Below are 20419 nucleotides of genomic sequence, written 5' to 3'. Positions count from 1 at the left end.
CAGTAAGGATTCTCACTGCACCAGGATCAGGCAGATCTCGAGGGATGTCAGCATCACTGAGTCCAACTTTGTTAGTGGCCCAGCTGTCCTGATCTTGCCCCTGCCAGCTGGTTCACCCTGACCGCGAGCAGCCCTTTTGCGCACAGAGCCCAGCAACCCTATCCACTCTGCACCCAACCTGTTCAGTCCGGGTCTGGAACAGCCCTCTGTGCCCTTCTGCACTAAGGCCCCTTGCGACTCAAGCCCCCGTTTGGGAGTTCTTGGACTTGACTTGCCCCCCAAGTAGCTTGTTTTTAGGTGCCCCCCCCCCCCCCTCTTTGTAGCACACCCAGCTACAACAACACCAGCACCCTGCCCCCAATGGAATTCAGGGAGCTCCCGATGAACTGCTGATTCTACTTTGGACCTTGGGCCACTAGAACTCTAATTACAGAAGGTTAACCCCCAAAACCGACTGTACTTACCTTTATGCATTATTGACTTTTCTGTCCATAGGATTGCATTGCGCTTAAATGCCCACAGGTTTGAACCCTTTACTTACCTGTACGTTTTAAACACGAAATCAGTACTTACTCTTTTGCAAAGTTCTTGGTTTTAAAATATAAATAAAAAGAAGTGTTATTTTTCTAAATTGGTCTCAGATTTATTCTTTGAGTGTATGTCTCATTTACTGCCTCCGGGAGTACAACAAAATAGTGTTAGTGTTATCTACCTTTTCCTCTCTCAACCAACTGGAGATCCACTGTATTCTCTGCAAGGTGTACTTCATTTTAGTGCACCTTACAGACAGAGTGATTCCTACATTGATGGATCAGCGGTGGGGTCTGCAACTTTGCATTTGCCAATACCACTTTGGTTAATAAGTAACTACAAGAGTAAACCCAAAATTGCATTTAGTTAAATTTGATTTTTTTTCCAATTGGTCATTTTTTAAATACATTCTTTGAGTAACTGTTAGAGCCTTGGTTACGTCCCTGTAGTTGTATACTGTAAAAACTCACTATATTTAGGACTTGTGTTAGGTTTTTTTCTAGCTCCCAACTTTAGTGCAAAAATGAGTACCGCAGAGGTTATGGCTAAGGACCTCGACCTTACCCCTCTCCTGCAGCTGCCACACCAGCAGCTGAGGATTCTCTGTATAGGGCACAAAATCGAAACTGGCTCAAACCCTACCAATGCAAAGCTTCAGCAGCTATTAGCAGAATATGAGCTGGCCCATCCTTTGGATGAGACCATAGATCCTGGGAATCAGGGTGGAGTGAGTAATGAGGAAGACCTAGAGCTTCCCCCTCTCAAAAGAGAGGTACCTGCACCCAGCAGCCAAACCAAGATGCCTAGGGCACTGCCTCTAGAAAGGATGGCTGAGGTAGCTCAAGGCAAAATTATGAAGTCCCTGAAGAGGAGGCACAACTGGAAGTATTGGCCCAAAGAATAGTCTTGGAGGGGAGGATGCTAGACATAAAAAGAGAAAAGCAGAAAAGGGTCTAGCACCCAAGAAAGGTGGTAGCAACTTAATACATAGGGACAGAGTAGGAACTGATGATATCACCAAGTGGTTCACAGCCTTCGAGAGAGCCAGAATCAACCAAAAAGTTAAGAAGTACTGTGGCTCTCTTCCTTAAGAACTATTCTCAGGAAAGTGCCTGGATAGATTCCCCACACTGAATGAGGCAGATGCTGTGTATTATGAACTCATTGAGGGATTTGGGCTCACCACTGAATGGTACAAAATCAAGTTCAGGGGGACTTGAGAACAGTCAGTCCAGGGTCAATTTCGTAGACTTTTCATTAAAGACACTAGGTGGCTGGTTAAAAGGTAACAATGTGCAAGATTATGATGGGGTTTATAATTAAATTATGGAAGCACATCTGTTGAGTTACTGTGTTCAAGCACAGTTACATCAGTACCCAGTAGACCTAGGTCCACTTTCTCCTCAAGAGTTGGGGAAGGAGGCACACTGCTGGGTCAAGACAGGGGTGACTAAAAAGCCCCCCCAAAGGGAACAATGGTAACCAGAATAAAGACAAAAAAAAGAGTCTTCTAAAGGCCCCCAAAAATCTGCTCAGGAGGGTGGGCCCCAAGACTCTTTCCAATCTAAGAGAGGGTACAAAGGTAAAAACTGGGACTCCAAAAAGACTTGGTGTCATGACTGTACGGCTCTTGGACACTGAACTGGAGACCCTACCTGTCCCCACAAAAAGAACATCTCTAGAGCACCTGCAGTAAATGCAGTGGTAAGTTTCCAGATGGGATTTCTGGGTGGTCCTGACCATGTCAGTGAACCCACTGAGGCAACTCTAGTGTCAGAGGGTGGGGTGTGTACAGCTGACCTAGCTGTCTGGTCCAGTAATCTGGAGAGATATAGACAACAGCCACATATTAATGGGGTTAGAGTTGAAGCCCTGAGAGACACTCGTGCCAGTGTCGCCATGGTGACTGAGGAACTGGTGTTCTCAGACCAATACTTGACTGGTGAGGCATACACAGTCCTCAACATTGATAAGCAGGCTAAGATGAATCCTATGGTAATGGTATCCTTAGAATGGGAAAGGGTTACTGGCCAAAAGAAGGTGGTGGTATCCCCAGTAATTCCTGTACAATGTCTGCTAGGCAATGATCTGGAGTCTTCAGCATAGGCTGAGGTTTAAAGAAAGCCCATTCAACTATGCTGGGTATACTTGAATGGATGTGTGTGAAAACAAGAGCACAGTGTAAAGCCCCGGGTAAAGAATTAGAGCTGAAGTCTGTAATATTAGCCCAACCTACCAAAAGAAAGGGCACAAAGACTGGGAAACCAGCTTCTGAACAGATATCAGATCATATTGCAATATGCTCGGGGATGTCTCCGTCATGGCGATGGCATTCTCCTTGTGAGTTTGGCGGTTCTGCGGTTGGACCATCAAACTCATAATGATACACAACATCAAAAATTGTGGAAGTAACCACGGGTAATAAAACCATAAAACATGAGCGCATGGAAATAAGCTAATCGATGTTAGTATGTCAATTTTGTGTCTCAGACTACCTAACAACATTGAAAGTCTTTTATTCAGAAGAAAAGTGGTCTAGTTCTGGAGGAAAATACTATGCACTCATAATAATACCTATGAGGAAGTACATCATTGTTAAAAGAACTGTGCAAAAGACCAAAGTAAAAACAAGTTATTAAGAACATGGGTGAAGATCACCCATGATCGATATGAAAATTATGTTCTTAGAACAAAACCGGTCTAGAGTGATACAAAAAGACCGGCATTCATAAAAATGTAGGTGAGCCCTAACATATTTCATGTCTAAAGACTCCTGGGAGGAACCCCTGATAAGGAGTCATAAATAATCAAAAACATGGAATAAAGAAAACCCATGTTAATATGCCCAATTGGTGTTAGAGGCAAACTAACAAGATTGAATATTACGCCACTTGCTCCCTTAACAGGCTGTTAACCCATGCATGAACACCCCGTCAATACTGTGAAAGGATCACAGCAATGACATCATAAAGACAAAGAAAACATTGGTAAGAAACACTACCCATGACGGTGGAACCAGTATTACCAAATGAGCTAGAGAAGATAAATCTATTTGATCTAATATGTAGACTGAAACTGCATGTTCTACCCTGTTGGAACACTGAGTAGCCTAACATGCCATTAAGCAAAACCTTTTACCATGTAAAGGTACATCCAAACCAGACCTACATTATGAGAGAGTCATAAAATGTTTATCTCTGCAGAAAAAAACATACAATTGCTTTCGTTAAAAAGAAGTTGAAGACAACAATAATAAACATTTGACATATAAATATACTAGAAAAACTAAAAGATATATTAAAAACATCCTTAAGATATTCTCAAAATATATTTCCACTGACATAGGAGTGAAACAAACCAACACCTATGCAGTACTAGTGATATATATATATATACACACACACATATATACATACAAACACATATATATTCACTGAAAAAAACAAAAATTACAGGGAAGTTATAGTTAGGTTCTTAATTTACTCGTACAAAACCATAGAAATTCAGCAGTTATAGTTAGAGTTCTTTTAAGTAACTATAACTCACGCCCAAAGATAACTATAACTTGCGCCCTTGCCATGCACAGTTTTCTTTTCAATAATTTTATTGCAAATGTTGCAGAGGTAATATAAAAGATGTCATACAAGATCTCATCAATGAAATAATATGTGGAGTAATTAGCTGTACTTGGTGAAGGCGTGAGTTATTGTTACCTTAGGCTACAAATTATAGTTATCTAAAGAATGCTAAAAATAACTGCTGAATTTCCATTGTTTTATACGAGTAAATTCAGAACCTAACTAAAAGGACACTGTAACCTTTGTTTTTTTTCAGTGAATTTCAATGGTTTAACTTAAAGCAATTTGAATTACTAAATGTTACTCGAATCTGCCTAAAGTCAGGTCTTGCAGCCAAGCCCTTATAACCACCCAACCCAACACCACGCACGTCCTCTGGCTGTGGGAAGCACAGGTTGGCCACAGGGCCTGTCTCTGTCAGTGGATCTGTGAGTTGGTGCATAGTGTTTGAGGGGGTCTGGAAGTGGGTGTGCGAGTCTGAGTGGGTGTGAGAGGGTGCATGAATGTCTGAGTGGGTGTGTGAGTGGACACATGAGTCTGAGTGCATGTATGAGTGAATAAATGAGTGTATGAATGAGTGTTTTTTCTTTAAAAATTTCCATATTTGCAAATAATTCGTGAATCTCAAGCATTGGGACATAAAATTATTTTAAACCTATAATTTGCACCTAAAACACACCTATATTACACCCCTGGGGTCAGAATTCCTTCACCCCGACCCCTTATGCCACTTTCAATTTGGATTTTCACCCCTGGCAACCGTGTCCCATGAAATAAAACTTGTAGTCATGTTGCAGTCAGTCAATTACAACGCTTCTTTTCGCACGCATATTCGCAAACAATTTCGAATTTCGCAAATTATTCACAAAATATTCACAGCCATAGTTATACAAATTAATTTTCTCTTCAATATCTCAAAAAACTACTGAAGAGATTCAAACAAATAAGCAAGCGTCTAAGCTGCGTACAGACAGCTAGCTTTGACAAACCTGGTGTAATTCCGTCCAGTGGTTTGGCCTGTAGACGTGTTTGAAGAATCCTATGGAAATTAACATGGGAAATGCAACCTTTTTTTAGCCCATTTTTTCTCGGCCTCTGCTTGACTGATCACCCCGAAACTTTCCAACCACAAGAATCACTGCAACACTTTTTTTTGGAAAATTTTGTGAAGATTCGTCAAACTGTGCCACAGGTAAAGGAAAGTGAAAAAAATGCTTTTCTATGCAAACATGGTCCTAACTATAACTACCTAGTGGCGACCGCCACTAGGTGATATATACACATTTATAGGTATATAAACAAAGAAGAGCCAATGCCTGGTGAGAACAGCAGAAGAGCTGCGGACGTTTTGGCGAAAATCCCTGCCTGGGCCTCTCACGACATCTGAACAGAGTGACTTGTACTGCAAGCTGGAGAACTACCAAAGCCTCAGGTAGCCTGCTAGCACTTCAAAACCACCGCCGGTCTCCCTTAGAGTAGAGGAGCTACTTCCCTGCAGTCCGCAGGCACCAAAAAGCAGAGTCTGGCCCACTGCCTTGCAGCTCCCCAGCCCGACCGACACCACAGACGATCAGGAGAAGGTACCGGTGCTCTGGACAGCCAGAACTGTCCCCCCACCAAGTGTGACAACAGTAGGACCCACCGTAGCTGTGCAGCACCAATCCCCGGGGTACAGAGTTCAGTCGGGATTCTGCACCAGAACCAAGCAGCCGTCGAGGGATGCCAGCATCACTGAGATCAACTTTGTGAGTGGCCCAGATGTCCTAATTTTACCACCTGCTACCTGGACCCACCAGAGCCATGCAGCACCAATCCCAGGTGTTACCGACACATTGCACCATTCATCAACAGTGACAGTCCAGTGTGGATTCTTGCTGCACCAGGATTAAGCAGCCGTCTAGGCATGTCAGCATCAGTGAGACTAACTTTGTGAGTGGCCCAGCTGTCCTGATTTTGCCCCTGCCTGCTGGTTGACCCTGACCGCAAGGAGCCCTTTTGCGCAGAGCCCAGCCGCCCTATCCACTCTGCACCCAAGCTGCCCAGTCCAGGTCTCGAAGAACTGCCTGTGCCCCCTTGCTCTAAGGTCCCTTTCAACCGCTCTCAGACTTGTCCCCAAGCCCCCCTGTGCAGCCTGTTTTTAGGTAGCCCCCTTGTTTGAAACGTGCCCAGCTACAACCACACCGGCATGCAGTTACTGGAGGAATTCAGGGAGCTCCCAACAAAATGCTGTTTGTACTTTAGACCTTGGGCCCCTACATCTTTAATTCCAGAAGGTGAACCCCAAAAAGCAACTGAACTTACCTTTATGCATTGACTTTTTCCCCCCACAGGATTGCACTGTGCGTAAAAGCGCACAGGTTTGAACTCTTTACTTATCAGTAACTTTTAAACAAAAAATCAGTACTTACTCTTTTGCAAAGGTCTTGGTTTTAAAATCTATATATAAAAAGAAGTGTTATTTTTCTAAATTGGTCTCTGACTTATTCTTTGAGTGTGTGTCTCATTTATTGCGTCTGTGAGTACATCAAATGCTTAGCACTACCCTCTGATAAGGCTAACTGCTTGCCCACACTACCACAAAATAGAGCATTAGTGTTATCTACCTTTGCCTCTCTCAACCAATTGAGGATATCCACTGGACTCTTTGCATAGTGTAAATCTTTTAAGTACAATATAGAGAAAGACAGCTTCCTACACGACAGAAACATCTCACAAATGCCCACTGCTTCCTACTGTGAAATCCTAATGTAATGTAGTGCGTTTTGGGCACTGTTGTGTAGTAGACACAAGTTAGAATGTGAGAAGATTTAAACCATTTTATTGGGTTGGAATCACAATATTCATGAAAAGTTAAATTAAAAATAACAGTACTTACTGGGTTCTGAAACATAAAACGAGTTCACTCCATTATCCTTTGTTTCAGTTACTCGAATGACTCTGATTGAATGATCCACAACAAAGAGTTTCTGTATCGTCTCCCACTCAGTGGGCCATATTAGAGCTATACTGTGCAAAGAAACAACATATGCTTCATGAAAATGAAAAAGTCATCTCTTCAACTAACAATGTTAACCAAAGGGGAAACTCTTAGTAGAAAAGGAATGGCATACAATTAAATGCAATAGAACTGGATTCATTCAGAAAGTCAGTGTTAAAAGCAGTGCCTTCAGCAATGGAGTTAGTAAACACACAATTGATAGGCAAATGTGTTTTTAGGTACATTAAAAAAAGAGCACAATATTAAAAAAGTAGCATACAAATTTCTTCATTCCTTGGTCAAATAAGCTGATTTATTTCTCTAATGTGCTCTCTAATGTAAATGCAATCTTCCCAGACACTATACACAATGAGACATCTTTCCAGGCTGCTGAGTGCATATTAGAATTTTAGCAAAACAGGCTGACTGGAACAAAATAAAGAAGATCAACGGTCTACCACTGAGACAACTGATCTTTTAGGCTATGCGGGTGAGGTCTCATGTGCACCTCACACTGGGTACAAGGAAGGTGCAAGAGACAATCAGCTCTAGAAGGGATGAAATCTAATGGGCAATAGGTAAACGAGTTCATGAAGGTGAAGGTATTTTTGACAAGTGGATAACTCTCTTGTCCCAATGATTAATTTCTACTCCTCCTGTTTTTAACACTGCTGCTAGATAGTCAAGTATCTGGAGAGGGGTTGGATTGAATTTCTGGAGGTTGACGTAAAGGCCAAAATTATTCAACAATGTAGTGGCTCTGAAGTTCAGAAACACATTCTCTGTCCTGTGAGCTTTCATCAACCAACTTCTACTGCAGTCATAAGCCGCAATCAATGACACAGAGTTTAAAAAAGGTTTGAGGTGCAAATATCAAACCGAAGGAGAGGAATTTGTACTGGGCTGCATAATGCGAACCTCAGGAATTTTATGTGCTTCTCTTCCACTGCAACTGTGAAAATCATTTTGCAATCCCACATTGCACATCCTGACTCCTTTCATGGGTGGATAATATATCTGGTACAGAGGCAACATCCTGAACTTCTGTCTCTTGATCTATTTGCTGGCTTGTCCAAGGTCAAGAATTAATCTGAATTCTTGCTTTAGGCCATATTTAGGAGCCAAAAATATCTCAGAAAGTTGTGTTTTGCCTTCTTGCGAGGAAGAAGCAAGCTCCACAGCACAATTTTGCAGAAACAATGTTACTTCCATTCATAGTAATTGCAGATTATGTTTTAGTGCAAGTACTGGATGCATTTAAGGAGAAGTGAATTTGCAAAGAAGAGTGTAATCACTTTGTAATATTTGCAGGACTCATCTGTCAGTTTTTATGCAGTGCAACTCTTTGAGCTGACTGGAAACACTCCCTCCCACCAGTGCTGTACAGACGAGAGGAAGAGTTGTCGTCTGAAGTCAGAGTGGGACTTTCCTGAGGATGAGAGCCGCTGGAGTGATTGATGATCTTTATTTCTGCCGTTTTTTCTCTGGTATAATGATTGCTGCTGTCCTTGCGGCTAACAGTGATAGGACCACTTAGACAACTAAACCCCCCACCCATGGTGGAAATGGTGGTCTCCTCAGTTGTCAGGGGACAAGAAGAATTTTCTCTTCTCCTCCAAGCCTTCCACCTTAAGGGTTTTAGCCTCCTTCCCTGCAATTCACTATACAAACTGGATCCAAAAGGAACGTATCTCATAGATGGCATAGTCAGAAATTTAGGTGCATGTAATGCTTCAAAGATAGTCATTGCAGCCAGTATGCATGTTTGAAGGAGTGGTCATGACAATATTCTGTGACTGACACGTCTGTAGAGTCTAGGGATTCACTCAGTAAGTAATTGGACACTAGTAGTCTTTCCTGCACCAATTTCATGCACAGAAGTGGTTAAAGATTTCAAGTGGGCTCTTCTGTGCCACTAGCTATTTTGAATGCTGTTACTCTGGATCCACACACTTTATGGCCTGCTGTTAATATGCTTTTGCTCTTCCTGTCAGGGAGAAAAGAGGTCTCTGGAGTAGATGCACGTTTCTTTCTGACTGTCGAGACAATTACGGAGTACGGTTTGGGTTCCTGGTGTAAATAGTGGGATATTGTCACAAAATCTGTATACCTTCAGAAGATTTGGGGTTGCTATCCTTGTTGTGGTTGGGAGAGGAGTTTTTCTTCCTATCTTCTTCAAGCTTCCCAAAACCAGGGACAAAGGACAACTAAGGTCTTAGAGAGGATCGAGGATTTTAATATCACCATAATGACTGAGAGGGAGGATTGAAGATACAATTTGTATTTTCAGCTTTGCTGTCCCCATTAGAAGCACAGCCTGGAAGGTGGTAACATCAGCTGTAGGTGACTGTAGGAAATTGGGTTATTAGTTGTGCAGGATGTGAGGCCTTTTTAAGTAAAAGACCCACATTTTCCACTTAGAGGGAACCAAGCACCACATTGCAGCACTTTATTCTCTCAAAGTTGCAAAGCAGAGCAGTCCAAGGCCAACTCAGGGGAGGTGGCAAGGGCCATTAATCACCATTCGCTGGCACGCAATAACACTCAATAAATGATTGTCCAGTCACAGTTTTTTCTTTAGAATAAGGAAAAGTACATGAGATTGGGTTGTGGCCATGCGCAATGGCTTAATAGATGTTCCCTTCGGCACTCGCTCTGGAGCAAGTAGAATCCTATCGTAATCCTGGGCAAACCTGCTTGAATCTTTTAACCCCCCCCCCCACTGTTCCTCACCTGCACCGATACTTGACAGTTTACAGGCCCTGTGCAGGCTCCTGAGTGACCCCCACGAGACTACCCTGCTTGCAGCCCGACTGTTTGGGCTGGCACCATCTTGGCCGTGGAAACCGCTACAGCCTGGAGTGGAGAGTGGGCACTTCTTTCATGGTGTAAGGCCTTGCACAGAAGAGGTTTGGTTGTGTCAGTTCTGAACCCGGGAACCAGCGGTGAAATCCTTGGCTGACTGACTGTGGCCCGAGCCGGGGACTGGCGGTCTGGGCCGTGTGGGACTGCACCACCCCTGAGGAGGACTGCCTACAATGGGGCCCGGCATGCCAGTAGGGGGCCTACAACTCACCCATACAGATGGTGATAATGGTGCAAGGGGCCACGCTGGGCACATACAGACCTTAAGCGCAGACGCCTACAATGGCCTGCACTTCGCATGAGGCCTCCTCCCCCCAGACCAGACGGGGCTGTCGCCGATTAAAGAGGAGATATTGCTCTCCAATCTGTCGCCTTCCCCATCCTTAAACGCTGGATCGGTAGCCCCTGCAGAACCTTACTGCCTCCTACATACCTCAGAGCTGCCACAAGGCGACACTGGGTGCTGAGGGGGCAACCCTGTGCAGCGGGCTCCTGGGGATACCTGCGGCCCTTCCCTGCTCCCGGCAGCCAGATGGATACCTACCATGAGTGGCCCCAGCTGCTTCTCATTTGCCCCTGCACCAGCGTCCAGCAAGACACAAGAAGGGGCTGTGTGGTGCGGCAGGCCCTGGTGTCTATGAAGTACCTGCTTGCTTGGATCCTGTGGGCTCCACCTTGCACTGAGCTGCTTGGGCCTCCCTGAGCCACAACTATTGTGATAGAGGAGGAGGACTGATTCCCCAGGGTCCTCTGACTGCATGACATTTCAACCTCTTCTGATGTGTTTCCAGCCTCCCCTAGTGTCCAAGTGGAGGGGGCCCGAATAAGAAAGACTATCTTTGGGGTCCTGAATACGGCTTGGGGGGCCCTACCTGTGATGGGAAGACATCTGTTACATGGGACTGGCTGTTGCGTTGTGTCCCCCATTACCCTGGCTGTGGAAACGTGTGGGGTCTAGTGTCTATTGAGTTTGCACATGGAGGGCCATGGAGGCAAGTACGCCTGTCTGTACGAATGATGGCACCAGTGCTCTGAAGCCTTGAAGCTAAACTGATGCCTGTGGTAGCTGAACCCCCTGGAATGTAGTGAGACAGGCCTGGAGCTGTAGTGGTAAGTCTGGTCTAAGTACTGCCTCTGCTTAGTAATCATAGGGAACAACTGACACAAACTCCTGACGGTGGACCTTATTCATACCTGCTACATTGGGGAATGGCCAGTTTACATAACAGTGAGGGACAAAAGAGCCAAGCCCGCTCAGTTGAACAAAATAGTCAACTACACAAGACCAGTAGCCCCAGAGGGTCAGGCCCAGGAGGAGCCTCACTAGCGCCACAGGGTTGGCAGAGGGTGCAGCAGAAGCTGTTCTTTCACTAGTGGACCTAGTGGCAGCAATTCACAATTCCCATGACGAAATAGCCACAGATGTTACCCTGCTACGCACTGCCTTCTGTAAAGTGGTGGATCGTGTAACAACAGCAGAGAAACATTTGGGCTCACTGCAAGAGGAGGCTCGCACTCTCCGAGACGCAGTTAGCAACCTGCAGAAATTAGTGAACTACCTAGGTCACCGAATGGAAGACTCCAAAGGGCGATCGTGTAGCAATAAAGATTTGTTGTATTCCCTGAAAAAGTGGAAGGACAATCTACTGAACTTTTCCTGGAGGACTGAATCACCTTGTTCTTATGCCCAAATAACTTTTGAAGTTCTTTACCACAGAATGGGTGCATAGGGCCCTAATTCTTCTGCCGCAGACTGGGAAGTCCCCCCCTCACCTCCTTCCCACACAAACAGGGGGCAATCATTGCCCAGCTGTTCAATTTTCAAGAATGTGAAGCCATCCAACAAGGCACCCGCAAAAAAGGGTTCACTAATGTTTAAAGGACACCCTATCTCTATATTTCCAGATTACACACAGAGAACAGGACCAGCAGAAAACCTTCCTTGCAGTCAAAACAAGACTGAGATCTCAATATGAAATACCCTTTGATGTTCATAACGAAATTGTGGATATAACATGAGGGAAAAGCCATGCTCTTCTTTACACCGAGAGAGGTGTATGACTGGCTGAACACTTTGGCTAGTAAATCCACACAGGTCCTGGGTCGACTGGGTGCATCCTCAATGGGTACGCCAAATCAATCAGCACGTCGTGATGAGGTAAAAGATCAGAGAATACTTAAAGCATGGAGAGAATCGTGGTGAGACTGGACGGCACTCTCAAGGCTACAGAGGTGGTCCCTAACACTGAGGGGGGACTCCCTGGAATAACATGAGGACCAAGACTCAGTCGGGAATGGTTCCACCGGCAGTTGAACATTGGGTCCAGCCTGACTGCCACAGGGTTGGATGATGCATGGACACGAATCCCACAGTAGAGCACCTTTCTTTTGATGAGCGGGGCATATCTGGGAAATTGCACCAAACAGGTGATGTGTAAAGGGGAAATTGCAACATGTTTTGATGTAGCCTATTTGAGCTCAAGCGGAACCTACTTACGAGTCTCTGATGTCTAATATTCCACCTCCAATTCAGAGGCTAGCAGACACGGTGGAGAAGCATGAGTGCCTCGGCCTCGTACATTCTTTGCAGACCTAACCTCTAGTGCTGAACCACGTTTGGCATGGGGGTGGTGTGGGTATTCATTCTGTGCTGTTTTTCTTTAATTGCACTGTTTTTCATTTCTTGAAAGGTGAAGTTGTGGGTATGGGGTGGCGCCTACTGACTTCTGACTTGTCTTTCTTTAGATGGGGTGGGTTGGTTACACTGCCCATGGGTTGGGGGTGGAGTTATAGAGGGGTTAAAGCTCCCAAATTAGGGTTATGTTGGGACTGCTGGTTCTGCTCCTGTGCATAATGGTCATGCCTATTTGTCAAACTATACTCTGGTATGGGTTACGTGTCTGTGGATTGTGTTGACTCTGGGGAGATGTGTGATGCTTCGGACGTATAGTTGCTCCTGTAATAGAACTTGTCACTTGAAGTGCTCAGAGCATTGCCCAACCTGAGAAACGCAGACTTATATTTGCCACCTGAAATGATAAAAAGTATTGATACCTTTACTACGATAAACACAGACCTGGAGGAACTGTAACTCTTGTTTACTTTACAGTGGAGGGGAGATTTATACACTGCTTCCTATTCGGAGAATGTACGGGGTACTAATCTGGGTGGCTCCGACATTCCCATTCTACTACAAAAGCCACACTGTTGATCTTGAGGGACAACATGTCATCCTGTTAGGGCCATAGATGTCAGGGAGATATGTATTGCAAACGTATAAGACCCAAATGTTGATTGCCCAGACACCTACTATGAAATTATGAAAGCGGTTTTTCCCTATTTAGGTGCAGACATTATATTAGCAGGGGACTGTAACTGAGCACTGGACAGTATGTTAGATAGGGAACCTCCCAGGGACCGCACTAAGCCTCACCTAACAGGAGCAATCAGAGATGAGCTACATGGTTTACAATTACGTGACACCTGGAGAAACCAACACCCACCTGAAAGGTTATTTTCCTGCTATACCCCGCGACAAATACGCATAGTCGGCTCGATTACCGTTTCATCTCTACTGAAATGAATCCTAACGTAACAGGAGTCTCATACTTGGCCAGATACCTCTCAGACCACCAGATCCTGCTAAGTCTTGGAGGTCAACCGGGACGTCCAGAGGCGTTGCTTGACCCCCTGTTCACACAACAGTTAATGTGTCACTGGTGCATTATTTCACTGACAACTGGGGCTCTGCAAGCACAGGAGCACTGGACAGGAAGGCCATGAAGGTGGTCCTGCATTGGGGGTGGCAGTGGGGACAGGGGGGGTGTGGGGGGGGAATGGGAGATTAGGGGAGTGTGGGGAGAGGGCTTGTACAAAAACAACTTACTGGATGCATCATCAGCTGGAGAATTAGTACACATGAGAACAACTGGAGAGCTTCCTTCGGACCCACAACAATTGCCAACCTGGTGTGCAGGCTGGGAGGAGTTATTGGAGGATTGGCACAAGCTAGTAAAACAGACTTATAAAGCATATCGGCAAAGACTCCAGATGGAGGGTAATGAGACAGGGGATTTATTTGCCCAGCTGATGCACCTGGGCGTCCAAGTCCCCTATGCTGTCCCTTTATAACAGTGGTACCCTAGTCTACACACAGAAGGCTATTAATACCCACCTGCGGAAAAAAATAGTGAACAGTATGGACAAGTTTTTTTTTGTTTTTTAACAGACATACCACTACTAAGTGTTGACCCTGCTGTCTGAGAGACACTAGATGGCCCACTTTCCAGAGAAGAAATCCTTGTCGCGATCAGATGCCTTAAGACTGCGAAAATCCCAGGTAGAGATTGTCTATCTTTGGAGTTTTATCTTAAATATGCAGACATTATTGATGACAAGCTTTGGGAGGTATATGATGAGGCTCTGTGGGCAGGGAGCTTACTGGTCGGTATGCGCGAGGCCCTAATTGTCATGGTACCGAAACCAGGGTGAGACCCAAAGCTTACCTGAGCATATTGAGCAATCTCTCTACTGAACCTCGATTAAAAACTTCTCAGTGGTGTACTGGCAGCATGTTTGCTCCCACAACTGCCAATTTTAATCCATAAGGACCAGTCAGGTTTTATTCCCTAACTAAATTCTCTTCGTAATTTACAACGTTTAGCCCACATCTACCACACCCCACAGTTGCAAGATAATGCCTATGACCTAGTTCTGTTAGACACTAAACAGGCATTTCATTCCCTAAATTGGACCTACCTGTGGGAAGTGTTATGTAAAATGGGCCTCGACCATAAATTTATCTGATGGGTCCATCTTCTCTACTCAAGCCCTTTTGCCAGGGTGCACCCAGGCGCTATGTTTTCTGAGTCCTTTCAGCTGAATAGAGGCACAAGGCAGGTGTGTTCTCATTCACCCCTCCTGTTTGCCATTGCCATGGACCCCTGGCGGAGACCATGGGCAGAGAAATGGGTCCATGGGGGATTACACTGGGGGAAACCACTCTTGTAATCTCTATATACATAAACAACACACTGGTTTACTTGAGAAAGCCAGCTCACTCATCACCAATCGTATTTAACATGCGTGAATTCGGAGAGATATTCGGACTCTGAATTAACCAGGAGAAACCTAAGCTACTTCCATGGGGGAACTGGGAGCTTCCAGGGTGGTATTCCCCTTAAACTACTAGAGATGTGTGGGGGTCCGCTTAACAAATACCATCCCACTCTTCACAATTGTGCATTCCCATGTCTATTACACAAGGCTACTCTACAAAAAGAACACGACTCACCATGTCACTCTCATCCACCATCTCCATCACTGACACACACAGACCCAAGAAAATGCCTTCTAAGTCTGCTGGTCAAGGAACATAATATAGAAAAACCACACTATTGTGACCCTCACAGTTAATATCAGAACTAATGATAGACCTGCTAAAAGTTCAAATTATAATGCGCACTCTTCTCCGAAACAAAATCACACCACCACCGAAACGCAGTCTCTAAACTGCCTACTCAAATGCTCGGTCACTCTCTAAAAACATCCACCACATCTACGACCTACTCACCCATCACACAAAACCATATAGGCAAAACAGGAAGTGGATTAGCTGTTAATTTCAAACCAGCAATAAATCTCAACAAAATAGACAACCTCTTTAGGAAAGTGCCCCTTTCTGGCATGCCCCCCCATCACACACAGACACTGAGTGCTTGCCCCCCCCACCCAAACAAGCAGGTCCGGCAGGAAAATTAGGAAAAAAAGGAGGAGTGCCCACTGCACCTAGGACCACCCTTAAGGTGTCCAGAGCTGAACTGACTCCGTCCTTGCAGATTCCTCCATCCTGATTTTGGAGGAGAGTGACCAACAGAGATAGGAATGTGTCCCACTCCTCAAAGTGAGTGGGCATAGGAAGGGTGCAACCACCCTCAGGGACAGTAGCCATTGGCTACTGCCCTCTGATCCCTGTAACGCCCCTAAATCTAGTATTTAGGGGCACCCCTGAACCTTGCTCTTCAGATTCCTGGCAACCTCAAGAAGAAGAAGAAAAACTGAAAAGCTGTCCCCAGCAGTGAAGACTCCAGAGGACAAATGACTTGGCCCCAGCCCTACCAGTCTGTCTGCAGCTTCAAGATTCCTGCTACAAAAATGCGACACATCCTGCAGGACCAGCGACCTCTACAAACCCCAGAGGACTACCTGGCCACCAGAGGACCAAGAACTTCTGAGGGCAGTGGCCCTGTCCACAAGAAACATATACATGAAGGACTCCAGAACCGACCTGGATCCGCTAACCCTCCCCACTCTGTGCCAGAAGCCTGTGGCATGTGTCCAGGTGGCCCACCGGTCCAGAGAAGGTCCCCATGCGATTCCGACCTCAAGTCAACCCAGGGTTGACCTCTCCTGGCCAACACGACAATGCCTGAAGCCTGAATACAGAGGATCCCCCTAACCATGACCGGATCCGACAAAGACTCCAGATGCCCAAAGGTACACCTGCACCCCCTGGCCTTGGAGAATCCGACAGATGGTCCAGCAACGTCCAGCGAGCACCTCTACTACTTGTCCAGCCTTTGGTTTTCCACAACCGACCCCCTGTACGCAACCTGCAGCATCTTTGTGACTCCCCTGGTCTTCCCCCATTGAAAAGCCTTGGGTGCCCGATGCTGTGTTTGCACCCTGCACCTGGCAGCCCCTGTGCCGCTGAGGGTGTGTGTTTGGTGCGGACCTGTGCCCACCCCATCCCTCGGTGCTCACGTAAACCCCCAGGTCTGTGCCCTGAAGATGCGGGTACTTACCTGCAACCTGTTTCTTTCCTAGTGCACCCAGTCCTCATAAGATTTCATTAAAATTGGACACCAACTTTGACTTTTGCACACAGCCGGCACTGTGTTGCTGGTGGCACATTTTTGGGGTCCACTTGAGCTTTGACCTGCGGACAACCTAACACCCGAAGACTGGGATCATAAGTTGAGTACTTACCTGTTAACTGTGCTAACACTTTTCCTCCCCTAGGACTGCATTGGTTCCTATGAGAAATTGCAGTAAAGTGTCAACTTTTGAAATTGAAATGTGTTACTTACTTGTAAACTGTTTTATCTGCAAAACCTAAACAAAGTGCATTTGATATGAAAGCTGGATTCAAACATACAACTGTACTTACCTGCAACAAAGATCCTTTTGGTTCTAGAAATAAAGTAACAATATATTTTTGCTATATAAAAACATTGGCCTGGAGTTAGTCATCAAGTGTGTGCCTCATTTCTTGACTGTGTGTGTACAACAAATGCCTTGCACTACCCTCTGATAAACCTAACTGCTCGACCACACTACCACAAAATAAAGCATTAGTATTATCTACTTTAGCCTTAGCTAAGCCTTTGGGGATCCACTGGACTCTGTGCCAACTATAAATCATTTTGGTATAGTATATACAAAGACAGCATACAAGATCTCCGTACCAGGTTGGGAAGCCCTCATCACCAGATGCATCTCTACACCAACTTCCTCCTCCTTTACAGACCACTACCTAGCCAGTCAACATTCCCAGACACGTTTCTAGACTGTTTCAAACCTTATAAGAGACTATACTCCAACCTATGGATTCTTGGGGACCTAAACATTTGGATTGACAAACCCAAATGCCCAATCCAAAAGCTATCATCACTGCACTTGTCACACTGAACCTACATCCGACTATTCCCAATCCCACACATATCATTGGACACATCTGAGAAGTTATTTTTGCAAACCCAGAACTAGTTATCATTCAAAGCATCACACCAGTCACATGTTCAGACCACTAGTTAGTAACTTTCCAACAAAAAACACCACAAATCAACACAAATAAGACCACTTTACATACATCCATCTAACAATCATGAAACAAACTAAATTTTGAATACTTAGAATCACAACTAACATCCAACACAGATCTAGACATAATAAATTCTGTTCAAAAAGAGGAAGCTATTGATATCCTCATACCACTCAGAAAAACAAAACAGGACAAATTAAAACAAGCACCTTGGAGAAATACAGAACTAGAAAAGATAAAACGACACATCAGAAGGCTGTAACAGACCTGGCTCAAAACAAGCAACATTCAAGACAGACTTCACCTACACAAACTTAACAAAATATAAAAACCAATCAAAAAAGATTAAAAAACGGTACTACTCAGTCAGAATCAGGGGTGTGGAATTTATTAAAATATCTACTTGTCCAGGGGACAGGTTGCTTCTCAAATCTACTTGTCCTGTAAAATGATCTACTTTACTAAATGACACTTCATTTGCATCTAATCAGAGCATTCTGGGAGCATTATACTTAGCCTCATAGCCTAAACTTTTCAAACATGTGTATACACGTTTTCTTTTTTTGTACTGGAACCAACGTCAGTAGTGAAGTGTGACCTTAAAACATTTATTTACAGCACTCACCCTAATAATGAAGGCTTTCAAATAATGAACCATAAATACAAGTTCGAACAGCATTATCTATTGGAAACACATTACCTCAACTGCAGAGAGTTCCACTCTCTGTAAACAGGCAACCAAAGGGTTTGTGCTGCAGAGGGTTGGGCCTACTTGTCCCAAGGACAAAGTAAACATAAAAACTTGTTGCCCTTGACCCCAAACAAGATGTCCCGGGCGTCGGGCGATAGGAATTCCACATCCCTGAGAATACAATGCTATATCTGCAAATAAAGAATTTTTCAAGCTTTGAAAAGCTAAATGCATGGAAGGAACTCATCCCATTACTTATGAATTCACAAAGTGGCAAATCATAACACAACCAAGGCAGACACGTTGGGCTCCTTTTTAAAACAAAGAAAAACCAACAGCACCGACCTGTTTCCAAAAACACCATCCAAGAGTAAGCCAACCCAGCCTCTACACTCCTTGAAACAAGTATCACAAAGTGAATTTTTGGATCTGGTCAAAGCAAGCAGGCCTTCTGGCTGCCCTTCTGACTCATGTCCACCACACATCTTCAAGAACATTATTTTATCAACCTCTGCCGCCACACCAGTAAGGAGAATCACCAATAATTCTTTAACTGGAATCTTTACTGAAGCCCTCAAAAAGGCATACATATGCCCTTTATTAAGAAAACAAACCTGGACCCGCATGACCCCATCAATTAAAGAGCAATTACAAATGCACCTTTCCTGAGCAAACTGATAGAAAGAGCAGCATTCGCCCAGATGTCACAGTTCATTGAAGATAACTCCATACTTTCATTCTACCAAACTGGATTCCTCCCAGAAAAGGGCACTGAATCTGCCCTCATCACCATCTGGGATAATCTTAAAAACATAATAGACCACAATGGAGTCACTGCATTACTTCTCTTGGATCTCTCAACTTTCTTTGACACAGTTGACCTAATGCAAAGACTCTATCAGGCTGTCATAGAAGGGACTTCTTTCGACAAGATCACATCCTACCTTCAAAACAGAACAAATGTCACCCATACTCCCCATTTCTCGTCCAAACCCTACTTCACAAAAGTAGGGGTCCCTCAAGGCTCAATCATCTTACCCATGCTTTTCAACATCCACATGATGTTATTGCCAGCAATGATAAATTAATTTCAACTCACACGCTACAACTATGCAGATGACACACAAATACACCTTAAACTAGAATGCCCTAAAGACATTTGAAACTCACAAATCTTCAGTTACCTCAGAGCTGTTGATAAGTGGAGGACATGGAGACATCTCAAATTGAATGCTTCCAAAACCAGAAATACTCACATGTGGCGAAAGGAATTTTTTTTTGACCCACTCTGCGTCTGGCCTGACAATCTGGGACCTGCTCCTAAAATAGCTAAGGAACTTAGAAACCTTGAAATTACCATGGACTCCAAGTTAGCAAGGAATGCCCAAGTAGACAAATTAGCAAAATCAAGTTTCATTGCAACTAAAACTCTGTGACTCATCTTCCCCCACTCTGGATTGCCATCCAATGTGTATGCTACTATTTTTCTTGCACTATCTTAACTGGATTAGGCCAATGGTCTCTACCATGGATCATCTCTTATCTACTATGATAAAACTACAATGTATTCAGAACTTGGCTGCCAGGTTACTCCTACCTGTAAAGCCACAAGCCCACATCTCCCTTGCCTTGAGGGCCCTACATTGTTTACCGGTTGCGAGAAGATTCAGCTTCAAGCGGCTTTGTATTACCCACAAAGCAATACATGAGCAGGACCGCTTTTCATCAGGAATAAAATCACCAAATACATTCAACAGAGAAACCTCCACTCAAAATTGGCATCCTACCTCAAAACACCACCATAAAAAAAAGACAATAGGTGGTACATCTTTCTCTGTTCAAGCGCCCAAAATATGTAATTCATTACCCCCAAATATAAGATCCACGTTCCACAATAACTATCTTATCTTCAGAAGACTACTCAAGAGTTGGCTCTTTTCTACATAACCACCATA

The 20419-nt window shown here is 44.5% G+C and overlaps 1 protein-coding gene across 2 annotated transcripts in view; it reads right to left on the bottom strand.

The window, feature by feature from the left end:
* USP48 (ubiquitin specific peptidase 48) overlaps nt 1-20419 on the bottom strand; it is a 774242-nt gene that overhangs the window by 232402 nt on the left and 521421 nt on the right. For both annotated transcript variants that reach the window (XM_069240019.1, XM_069240020.1), the window contains exon 20: nt 6985-7115. In XM_069240019.1, coding sequence (XP_069096120.1) covers nt 6985-7115 — 131 coding nt within the window. The remainder of the gene's footprint in view (nt 1-6984; nt 7116-20419) is intronic.

The sequence above is a fragment of the Pleurodeles waltl genome, chromosome 6 (genome assembly GCF_031143425.1).
Source record: "Pleurodeles waltl isolate 20211129_DDA chromosome 6, aPleWal1.hap1.20221129, whole genome shotgun sequence".
Classification (NCBI taxonomy): Eukaryota; Metazoa; Chordata; class Amphibia; order Caudata; family Salamandridae; genus Pleurodeles; species Pleurodeles waltl.
This window is presented reverse-complemented; position numbering and strand designations above follow the sequence as displayed.